We start from the raw sequence: 12,151 nt of genomic DNA, 5'->3' as shown, positions 1-12,151 counted from the left end.
AAAAGATGTTTCACAAAAGCATTTGTCTTAAGATGGTTTATATCTTCAGCTTTAGTGTGTCAATAGGAAATATAAATGTTAAGACTCATAAACATTACTTTTGCAAATAGAAAAAAATTAGAATAGAAGAACAGGGAGCCCTGCAACAGATGTCATGGCCCCCACAAAGCCCCCCACTGAACATTGTGTCTGTCTGAGATTACATATAGAGACAGAAGCAGTTGAGACCGCATAAACAGATAGAAGAACTGATACACAAATTCTCAGAGAAGCTTGGATCATCCTATCTGCCAACAACCAAGAAATACTGTCCAGGTGTACCTAGGAGAATTGGTGCTGTTTTAAAGGCAAAGGTGGTCACACTGAATATTGATTTAGCTTTTTTATGTTTACTGGACTTTGTATGACATTAAGTGATAAATGAAAACTATTTATTTCATTATTTTTGAAGACATCCTCACTATGCAACATTTTTCACAAGTGTCTAAAACTTTTGCACAGTACTGTATGTATGTGTGTGTGCGTATATTATATATATATATATATATATATATATATATATATATATATATATATATATATATATTATATATATAAAACACACACACACATTTTTTTCTCCCAATTTGGAGTGCCCAAATCCACTACTTAGTAGGTCCTCGTGGGGGCGCAGTTACTCACCTCAATCCAGGTGGTGGAGGACAAGTCTCATTTGCCTCTGCTTCTGAGACAGTCAATCCACGCATCTTTTCACGTGGCTCGTTGTGCATGACACCGTGGAGACTCCACATGGAGGCTCATGCTACTCTCCGCGATCCACGCACAACTTACCATGTGCCCAACTGAGAGTGAGAACCACTAATCGTGACCACAGGGAGGTTACCCCATGTGACTCTACCCTCCCTAGCAACCGGGCCAATTTGGTTGATTAGGAGACCTGGCTGGAGTCACTCAGCACACTCTGGATTTGAACTCGTGACTCCAGGGGTGTTAGTCAGATATACACATAAGATTGTAAAAAATCTTAGTCTTTCTTTACTGTGACTAGATGGTCCAGACACAGAGTACACGAGTGCAAATCTCAGGTGCAGTTTGTGCTACTCCAATCCAAATCAATAATAACCAGGGAAAAAATATATTTGGTACATAACACAGGACTTCTAATTATAAACAAGCCCGAAATACACATGGGACTACAATTTAGATATAAATGTCTGCACTCCCAGATGTGAACTCACTGACGGATGATTCGCTGAGAAAGTAACTTGAATTTAAACTGCTAACCTAAGCTCCTGAGTTGAAACAAGCTCGTCAGGTGAGTCATTATCAAAGAACTGGTTCAAAAGGAGTCATTTGTTCACGAATCGGACATCATGGCTCATGTTGTGTTTGTTGTTGCATACAGCCAGCGAGCTCATATCATCAACAGAAAGGGTGAAAAGCAGCACAAGACACAAATGGCACTCTAAAGACGTATTCAATAACTCACAAGATGATATCTGACGAAACCGCATATGAAAGCGTATCCCCACTGTTGCCTAGATTTAAAATTATTGTTGCAATCATTTATTTTTGTCACAGTCTGGAGCCCTGTGCATGTGACCACATTGCAGGTGTAAATGATTATTCGTCCTGAATGCGTCCCGGACAGCAGTAAAACACAAGTCCTCACCTGTCAATCAACCGCTGTGCTAAACAAGAGTTTAAACTTTGCCGGTTATGAGCGGCTCTAAAAATAAAAAACATCCAATAATTTGAAAAAGCGGAAACATACACAATCATGATCACGGATCTTCGTCATTGTGTCTGATTTCAACATGCAGGGACACAGATGAGAAGCGCACACGTCTAAAGCTAAGGGAAGTACTGGTACTCCACTAAAATGACGGATAGTTTTCCTCTAAATGTAGCGTGTGTGCTTAGATTAAATTTCAGCTGCATCTGGGTGAAATAGTGGCCCGGTTTTGTTTGCACTTTCTTTGTCTTTAACTTTTTCGTTGTTTATTTTCATGAATTAACACACTGACTGATTATGTAGTCATTAAATCAGAGACCCACCCCTCGAAATCAGAACACAAGTGGTCATAGGAGACGCATTTAAGCAAACAGGTGTAAACAATGATGCTTCTCATCTTACCACATGTGATCGGATCACCCAAGACATATTAATACCAGGTGTAAACAAGGTCACTGAATCACAGGTCAGAGTTCAACAAACTTAAACTTTTGTCCGCTGCAGAATGCAATATTCCTTCGCATGAGCTTGCGTTTCCGATCTCCCACATTCGGATGTGTGGTGTGACCAGGCTTAAGCCATTTAATGCAAATATTTCATTGTGAGAGCCACTGCTGTATTATTTTTGTATCTTCTGTATTGGTGTTCTTGGCATGTAAGGGCCAAACTTTAATTTTGTCATTTGCTTGTTCTGGTCATATATGCGTTTAACACTTTTAAACACATTTTTGTATTAAAATTAGCAAGAACTGAAGCAAGAACCTCGTGGCCAGTAAAACATGAACTTTTGGTGTGTTGACCTGCGTTACTGTGCGTCTGATCTTGAGGCCCTGGTCCTCCTCTGGTTCCTCTTGGTCATGAGGCCCTGCTGAATCCTCATCCACAGACATACGCCCCTCATCTGGGTGCAGTTCGACCACTGCCTCTTGGAGGGGCTTGATGTCTGGAATTAGTGTCTGGAGGGGAGGAAGAGGAACTTCTTAGTTATTACTTCCAAACATCTACATCAGTGCAACTCAACACAACCCTTGGAAATCCACTTTCCTGCAAAGTTAAGTTCCGACAACTCTAACACACCTGAATCCGCTAATCAAGATCTTTAAAGGGTATTAAGGCAGGGTATTTAAGCATGTGAAATTATTTCAGACACTGCAATGATTAGCTGCAATAGGATATTGATGTCACGCCCTAAAGCGACAGGATGTCATTCATTTTCAATGAGAGCCGAGCGACTTCATACAACACGAGCAACAGAAACCATTGGTTATGAGATGTGGGTGTGGCAAGTGACACAGAGTTGAGAAAAGTTTCTTTATGCAAATGAGAGCGACATTCAGAAGCAACTACTAATGGGAGAGAAGGCAGTGGAGCTCACATCATCCGTCTCATTTGACAAACTGGTGTTGAGTACAGGCAAGAAGTTATAATGTTGTGAGAGATATCACTGTTCAGTATAATATGTCTAATCACATGAATGTATATGATAAAACGATGTGTGGAAAACAGCATCAGAAACTGTTGTAATTTAGTTAATTTGATTTATATATTGACAGATCATTCATATTGTTAATAATATGATGCAATAAGCACTGCTACAGTTATTTTAAAACACTCCCTGCAGAATGTAAATTTTTAGAGGCAAGACAACTAATTCCTTGTCAAATTAGAATGATTTCTTAGGCTATGTCTATGTTAATCCAGATACATTTGAAAACTGCGTTTTTGAAAAGATCTCCGTCTACACTGCCGTTTTCAATTGTTTTCCAAAAGTTGCTCATCCACACCAAGATGTAAACCGTTAAATCCCATTACTGTGCATTCAAAAAATTGCTGTTCCATGTATGGTCTGAAACGCAGTTGTTTGCACAAAGTAACATTTATCTTTAACAGTGCTTTCAAAGTGTATAGCAGGCACAACAATGGGACTACAACATTGGCCACCTTCTAGATTTTTTTTGGGTTGAATGGATCACATGACTGCATCACATGACAACCAATACACCATTTTCAGATATTTCCATTTTCTCCGTCCACACTACAACGCGAAGACGGCATTTTCAAATTTATGCACTTGGGAGAGCTTAGATATGTCAAAAACTTAGTTCAAACAAAAACGTATTAGTGTGGATATGGCCTTAGTTTTACCAGCACATTTAATATGTGATCAGATTTTCTAAAGCTATGGCCAGTTGTGCAGTCCACCAATAACGTAAAAGCGACAGCAGTAGGAACGGCCACTAGCGCACAGAGTACAGAGATTAGCAACATCCAGGGACAATGTCGCTGGCGGTGTGAACGGGGCTTAAGGCTTCCGTTTTAAATAATAATACAAAAATAATTACATAATTTTAGAATGTTAGAATGTTCCATCAACTCCAGTTTCAAAGCATATAAGATACTTTTTCAATTTAAGTTTATTTTTTGCATTTTATTGGGTTAACTCGTGATTAATTTAAAACATTATGGTGTTAACTATTCTCAATAGCAATTAAAGCATTTACCAATTTTTTCATTAGATTCTGACATTTTATTCAGTTCTGTATGAGTTGTAAACACTGTATGGAAAAGGGCAGAACCTTTGCGGTGTGTCCGGCTTCATTACACTGACATACACACACTCAACAAATTCCATGTCAATGAACAAGTGATGGAGAAAGAACCTCCTAACCTCAAATTTTTTTTTAACAAAAACTCAGATGAGACTTGTGATAAGCCGCATTCACCTGACCCGCTGGAGTAAAGCATCAGCGTTTTCCTGGCGTCACGTTCTAGACAATTCAGATTAAGTATCATTACTTGGACAGTGCCAGTGCTAAAAGCAAAACCAAGCAATTTTTATGTAGAGTTCAAAGCAGCAAATCATAAAAATGCAGGTTCACAATTGCTGTAGCAAAGTGGATATCCACTATTAATATTGTGTAGGATGAGGGTTTAAGATTTAATGCCTATTGCAATGAAAATGCAAACTACGGGGACTAGATATTTCAATTAGTTAACCTCCCACTTAGACTTTGGGAAATGTTTAATGTTACTTGAATTGGGGCGATTTTAGTACATTTCTATCTTTATACTGCAGAATGCAATGTTTGGAAAATATTAATAAAACACTTTTGTTAAATATTGTTTAAGGAACTAAATGCATTTTAACAGGAACTAAATCTAGTAACATTTCAGGACTTTTAATTAATTGCGATTAACTACGAAAAATCATGCAATTAATCGCGATTAAATATTTTAACCAACTGACAGTACAAATTATTTTTGAACTTTTGATGTGAAGCCAAAAAGTCTAAAAAGTAATGTTTACTGTTTATACTGGTCAAGAGTCTTAATGTGAATTTGCAGATCATCCTTCATCAAACTTGAACTTTTATATGCAGCAAAAGATACAAATGATTTGTCATGTTTGCATACCAGCTCTCTGGCTTTCACATGCATTTAAATGGAAGAGAATGGAACACAAAGACTAGTCTGACTGCCTCTTTAGGCTTTACTTGAAAATTAATTATCTTGATCTTCATAGTTTCACATCTTCATCTACTGATGAAGATATTAGAAACTTTGTGGAACCATTAGAACTCCCTAAACTGACGATTGAGCAAAAAAATGATTGATTCTGTGATAACCTTGGAGGAGCTTGGCAAGGTAATTAAGGCCTTGACTACAGGCAAGGCTCTGGGCCCAGATTGCTTTGCTGCTGAATTTTTTTAGATCTTATTCTACAGAACTGGCTCCACTTGTTACAAGTTTACACAGAATCATTAAAGAATGGAAAGCTTCCGCCAACCATGACTCAAGCCCGGATCAGTCCGATCTTAAAAAGGACAAAGATCCAAGTGAGTGCAAGAGTTACCATCTAATTTCCCTGATCCAGCTAGATGTAAAAATGTCAAAAATTCTGGCTAACCGATTAAGTTAATTTATGACATCTCTTATACATATAGATCAGCTAGTGTTTATTTGGGGCAGCAGCTCTTCTGATAACATCAGGCGTTTCATCAATATCATGTGGTCAGTGGCGAATGATCAGACTCCGGTCGCTGCCATCTTACTTGATGCCAAAAATGCATTTGATATGGTAGAATGGGATTATCTTTTTAAGATTTTGGAAATATACGGGTTCAGGAAAACTCTTATTGGATGGATTAAGTTACTTTATAGACACCTGGTAGGGGCGGTACAACGAATGGATTAATTTCAGATTATTTTACTCTGGATAAGGGCACCCGGCAGGGTTGCCCTCTTTCTCCATTATTGTTCTGTCTTGCCCTAGAACCATTAGCTGCCGCAATAAGATAGGTGGATGATTTTCCAGGGGTGGTGGCAGGAGGTATGGCGCATAAGATTTTGCTTTACGCTGATGATATTTTATTATTCGTCTCCGACCCCACTAGATCTATGCCTTGCCTCCACAGAATTATTAATTCCTTTTCTAAATTCTCAGGATACAGAGTAAGTTGGTCTAAATCCAAAACTTTGGCTCTGACAGCGTACTGCCCAGTAACAGCTTTCCAGACGGCACCTTCCAGTGGCTCAAACAGGGCATTAAGTATTTGGGCATTTTATTCCCAGCATATTTTTCTGATTTAGTTAAGTTAATTTTGACCCCTTAATAAACAAGTTTTCGAGCGATGTGGGCAGGTGGGCTACATTACATTTATCTATGGTTGGGAAGGTTAATGTTATTAAAATGAATTGTATTCCAAAATTTAACAACGATCTCTCCCTGTAGATGTCCCCGTCTCTTATTTCAAGAGATTTGATAGTAGAGCGAAGTCCTTCATTTGGAATGGTAAACGTCCCAGATTACATTTCAACAAGTTACATAGGCCGATTGACAAAGGTGGGCTAGGCCTACACAAGATTTTGTTTTATTATTCTGCATTCGGTCTCAGATATTTGGCTCACTGGTCGCTCCCACATGAGAGAGCCCCTCCCTGGTTTTGTGTTGAACAGGAAGTTCTTGCCTCTATTTTGCCATTACAAAGCCTTTCTATTAAACTAACAAGAGAGGTTTAAGAGCACCTATTATGGTTTTTAAAATGGGCCTAATTTTGTTTTAAATGTATCATACAATATATTTACATGCATCCAAGGTCAAAAAACACTTTAATTTGCTTAATTTAAATTGCAGCATTACCTTTTTTCCCCAGTGTCAAAAATGACTCGTTCAATGATCCGTTCTAAAGGATTCATTCTAAACTCCTCCTTTCAGAGAGCCTACTCTGCTCTGATTGTTCAGATATCCCAGTCTGTTGTGATTGGTCTACCGCTTAGTGTAGTGTTTGAAGGTGGGTCAAAGCAGTTCGTGAGCAGCCAATGAAGACCAGAGGCAGGTTTTTTGTTACCAAATTACATAGGTTAGTACAGGAAGTCTGGAATTACTAACGACTCGTTTCAGATGTTCAGAATCGGTTCTTTCCTTTGGGAGTCAATAACTCCATTTGTCGTGCACTTTGATTTTTGAAACTTTGCAGACTTTTTTACATTCACAAACTGCTATATAACACACTACATGAAAGGTAATATTTGACAAACCATAATAGGTGCTCTTTAAGTCACACCCCGTTATCTTGCATTTGCATGTGGTATGGACAAGTGTCGAGTGTTTAATTCAGACATTTATTTAAATGTTGCCTCGAGCATGGCTGAACCCTAAATTATATATTGAAAGGTCCACTTTCTACTGGTCAGAGTGGATTGTGAGAGGTGTTACTACATTTGGTGACCTATATGAGAGTGGAGTGTTGAGATCTTTAGAAAATTTGGTTCAACACTTTGAGATTCCCAGATCTCAGTTCTATAGGCATTTACAGCTGCGCCACGTGCTCTGTACTATTTTTGGGAGTAGCACACACCCCCTAAAGTGGCAGATACTCAGAGAGGTGATTAATAATAATAATAATAATAATAATAATAATAATAATAATACTACATTTTATTTATAGGTGCCTTTCACGACACTCAAGGTCACCTTACAAACAGAACAAAAAAAGGTCATCCTTGAAAGCATCAACAATAACAACATTAAGCAAATAATACTATGATATACAATAAGACTCAATGCATGCACAGTCATAAAAAGGAGTTTAAATAGGTGAGTTTTAAGATGAGATTTAAAAGTATGAAGCCTATCACTGTTACAAATATCCAGAGGAAGGGAATTCCATAAGTGAGGGGCAGTAAAACTAAAGGCTCTAGACACCATAGTGTTCAGACGAATACGTGGTATAACAAGAAGAGCTGACGAGGAAGATCTGAGGGTACAAGTAGGTGTATAGATTTGAAAAAGCGATTATTTAAGGCCTTGTAGGGAAGCAAGATTTTAAAATCAATTCAGTACTTAACCGGAAGCCAATGCAAATGTTGAAGAACAGGTGAAATGTGTTCAATAGAGGGGGTTCTAGAACTGAGTTCTGGACCAGCTGAAGTTTATGAAGAAGTTTGAAAGACCAGAGAGGAGAGCATTGCAGTAATCAATACGTGACGTAACCAGTGCATGAATGAGAATGGCAGTGCTGTTCAATGTGATTACTGCTTTTGGAAAAGGGCATGAGGCAGCAGTGTATTACTCCCTGTTAATTCAGAGTCTGGGGGACGGAGCTTTAACTTCTATCAAGAGATTATGGGAGAAAGATTTAAACTTGGTGTTGGAGGAGGGAGAGTGTGCTAGGATTCTAAAAAACATCAAGTCTGCATCTAGAGATGCAAGGGTGCGCCTTATGCAATTCAAGATATTACATAGATTCTATTGGACCCCCTCTAGAGTGTATAGGGTGGTCTTAACACACCAACCTGCTGGCGATGCCAATCAGAAGATGGAGTCACAATCCATGTTTTTTGGGGGTGTATTAAGATCCAATAATTTTATTTGAAGGTTCAGAGTTGTGACTTTTTGGGCACTCAGATTTTACTTTGTCCCAGACTCTGTATTTTGGGTGATGGGTTGGTCATAAATGTGGGGGATAATCACATAAAAAATTGGGTTCTGACCAGTCTCATGATTGGCAGGCAAATTATTTTAAGGGGCTGGAAGTCAGACATAGCGCCCTCATTTTCGGAGAGGTGTGCAGAGATGGGGAGGGTGGCAGCTTTCGAGGAGGTGGCAAGTAGAAGGCTGGGGTTTTGGGACTTATTTGTTAAGAAATGGGGCAATTATTTAGCGTTTTTGGGGCACTCTCGGGGAGGGGATGTGGAGAGTGTAGTTTATGTATGTTTATTATATAGTTTAATTATGTATGTTTATTATGTTTTCTTTTTTTCTTTTTTTTTTATTGTGTGTGACTAAAGGGGTGTTTGTTAGGGGTTGGTGAATGAGGGGGGATAGTAGTGGTGGTTGAATGTGAAATGTTGATTCGTTGTATATGTGTTGGGTTTTTCTTTGCTGTGTATATATGAATCAATAAAAACTGTTAATTACAAATAATAAAAAAATAAAAAAAAATAAAACAGGTGTATTGGAGCAGGGTTGGAATTAAACTCTACAGGAAGATGGGTCACCAGGAGTAGAACACCCAGTTCCCCACACCCAGTTCCCTTTCTAAACATTATTTAAAAGTAATTTAATTAAACTTGCATACTGCAACTTTGCACTGACTTCAAATCTGTTCAGGGATTGAGTCAAAATGTCAAAAAATGTAATGATTCACTGAAGAAAAAATAAATAAAAAAAATAAAATTAAAAAAAAAATCAAAAAAAAATCACCTTCAGCGATTCAGTGGTGATGCTGATTGATGGTTTCTTGGCAGTGACTGCTGTACTAGAACCCCACCTTCTCTTCCTGCTGGCTCCACCCAGAGACTCCGACTCAGATGAAGCATTTTCTGCTTTACCTGCTGCAGAAAAACCAACACATTTGTACACAGAAACAGACGCACACTAGCGCAAATTATAGCTGAATATAGCTTACCACACGGTTCGCCATTGACACTCAGAGAAAGAATTCAAAGAAACACTTACTGCTCAATGAGATCTTGCGGGCAGCAAACGATTTTGCAGTGGAATTCTGAAATGAAATACAAGAGGAGGAGAAACAAGATCCCAATGGATTTGTGGAGGGAGAGACAGAGACAGACAAAAGACAAAAGAGAGAGATTGGGAAAAGGAGGGGAATGAGAAAAAGGAGTGGGGAAGAACAGATGCACAGCTATCAGTTAAACCAATAATGTACAGATTGCTTTGACAGACAATGGCTCTGCGAGTCCCACCCTTATAATATACTGCCCCTTGCACTGCTATTGCTTTAGTTTTTAATATAGTTTTTAACATTATTGTCCATTTCCCCTAATTTACCATATGCACTTTAAAATTCAAATAAACCTTTCCACCCAAGGTTAAATCACTATTATTTTACACTAAGGATTAACAAAAATAAAACAAATCACTAAAACTCCTGAAACCAATTTTAACAAAGCAAAAATGCCTTCTTTCCACCTTAAGTTATTTAAAAACAAATACATCTTGGGAAAAAGGGTTTTCCTGGTACCATTGACACCTGATCCCTCTCTGGCTCGGCTATGGCCCAATCGTACAGCAGTGTGCACTGTATCTAGGCAACAAAGGTCCAATCAGAGGAGGCTGAGGAGTGAGGAATACGATCACAATTGAGTGTGCTGATTGGCCGGCTGACAGGAACTGCTCTTTTTGCAGTGCACTTTGTTTCAGTGGCTGTTATTTTGCACTTGTAGTGTTTGGGAGTTATGATTCAAATGGTCTTTGAAAAAGTCTTTGAAGGTTTTGTTGGGTGTTTAATGAGAAGTGTCTTGGCAAAAGATGGATAACAGGCATTTATATTACACAGAAATATCTCTGCAGCCCATGTAAACTTGACATTAACTTGTGTGTCCTTGATGGCATGACTGCCCACACCAAGAATAAATCCTGTTTCATTTGACAAGCCAAAATCCTGGTAATAATCACAGTTTTACTGCGTGCATGAACTGAACTTGCCAACTGTGAGCCATAAAAACACTTGTGACATTAGTAGGTCATTATGTTGGTAAAGACAGTCTTACTTAGATTTTTACAAAGGGTCTCATACTGGAACGTACAGGTATTGTCCACATGCTCATTAGGAGGTTTGGGATGATAGCAGCAGCAGTCAACGAAAAGTTCACTTTTGTATAAAATGAAGCTTAAAACTTCCAGAAAGTCTGTTTGGATTTCGAGGACACAATCCCTTCAAAAACACAGACACTGCATGCTATTGGTGGCTGTTGACAAAACTGGATTGGACAACAGGTGAGCCCCAAAAATGTAAAGGAAAAATGACAAGTAGTACATCCAGTGGTTAGTCCATAAGCCGTATTTGCCAGCTCAGAGTGATTGATTCTCTGAGAGAGGTATAAGATCAGTCCACAGGCATGTGAGAAACTGCAGATAGCTGTGTAATGAGTCTGTTTAGATATCAGTTCATTCAAGTCCATTAGGAAAAAAAAAAAAAAAAATGGCAGGAGGCATGTGTGTCCACCATGTTGTCAGTAGTCCATCTTGTGCTTGTGTATGGCATAAACACTTTGAAAATGTCTTTGTAGATGAGCCATTGCAGGAGGTGTGCAGTGTTCTTTCTTTGCACAATATGACTGATGCCTCCCACTTCTCACTAGGTCTTTTGCCTTCTCTCGAGCAGTCCAATCAGGAGGCCACATCAGTTTCTATGACGAGAGGCAGTGGCCAATGATCCGTCAGGTTCCATCAGGCTAAGTGTGCAGTGGTGACTCTGGGGGCCTAGCTCAGGTACAGCCGAGACGCTTGGGCATAGCGGGGCAGGTGATGGAGGTGGAAGAGGTGGTGGCAGTATGCAGATACCAGTATGAGCAATGGAAGAGGGGAGGGCACCTTCACAACAAAGCAATCAATGGGATTTTAAACCACAAAACAGTCATACTACCAGATCCAGAGATAAAGAGAGAGAAACAACAAAAGCGAGAGACATAGTTTGATAGTGGGTAAGAGAGAGAGAAAGAAATAGCAGGATTAAGGGGGAAGTAGGAGAAAAGACTGTCTAGAGCCTACTTTTCATTCTCATTACAAATCACATACTCTGGTCTCTAACAGGTTATGCAGAGCTCAAACAGAGCTTTTAGCGCTGTTAGAATACGATTCTAAGAGGTCAAAATTTTATTTTTTGGAGGTTTTGTGAGGATTCACGTTAGACATCAACTCAGACATCAGCTCTGTACAGGCCTATTTGTTGGGAAAATTAAATTAATTAAATTATCTATTTTAAGCTGCACACATTAAATAAGCACTGATTCATTCACTCTCACACATATTAACCTCAAAAAGTGTCTAATGCGTTATTAGCCATCCACATTCCCTTGACACTGTTACAACTGCTGCTACCGAGTTAAGGGGGATCAAAAGTAACAGAAGCATAGAGAGCGAGAGCGATATTCTTAATAACTAACCCTGTG

The 12,151-nt window shown here is 38.9% G+C and overlaps 1 protein-coding gene across 2 annotated transcripts in view; it reads right to left on the bottom strand.

The window, feature by feature from the left end:
- The window catches only part of LOC127450309 (apoptotic chromatin condensation inducer in the nucleus-like), a 37,990-nt gene that overhangs the window by 11,970 nt on the left and 13,869 nt on the right, over nucleotides 1-12,151 (bottom strand). For both annotated transcript variants that reach the window (XM_051714300.1, XM_051714309.1), the window contains exons 8-10: nucleotides 9,696-9,741; nucleotides 9,441-9,571; nucleotides 2,536-2,691 (exon numbers count right to left, since the gene is read on the bottom strand). In XM_051714300.1, coding sequence (XP_051570260.1) covers nucleotides 2,536-2,691; nucleotides 9,441-9,571; nucleotides 9,696-9,741 — 333 coding nt within the window. The remainder of the gene's footprint in view (nucleotides 1-2,535; nucleotides 2,692-9,440; nucleotides 9,572-9,695; nucleotides 9,742-12,151) is intronic.

Source organism: Myxocyprinus asiaticus, chromosome 2 (genome assembly GCF_019703515.2).
Source record: "Myxocyprinus asiaticus isolate MX2 ecotype Aquarium Trade chromosome 2, UBuf_Myxa_2, whole genome shotgun sequence".
In the NCBI taxonomy this organism is placed as follows: domain Eukaryota; kingdom Metazoa; phylum Chordata; class Actinopteri; order Cypriniformes; family Catostomidae; genus Myxocyprinus; species Myxocyprinus asiaticus.
Note: the sequence above shows the minus strand (reverse complement) of the source record. Positions and strands in the feature narration are given on the sequence as shown.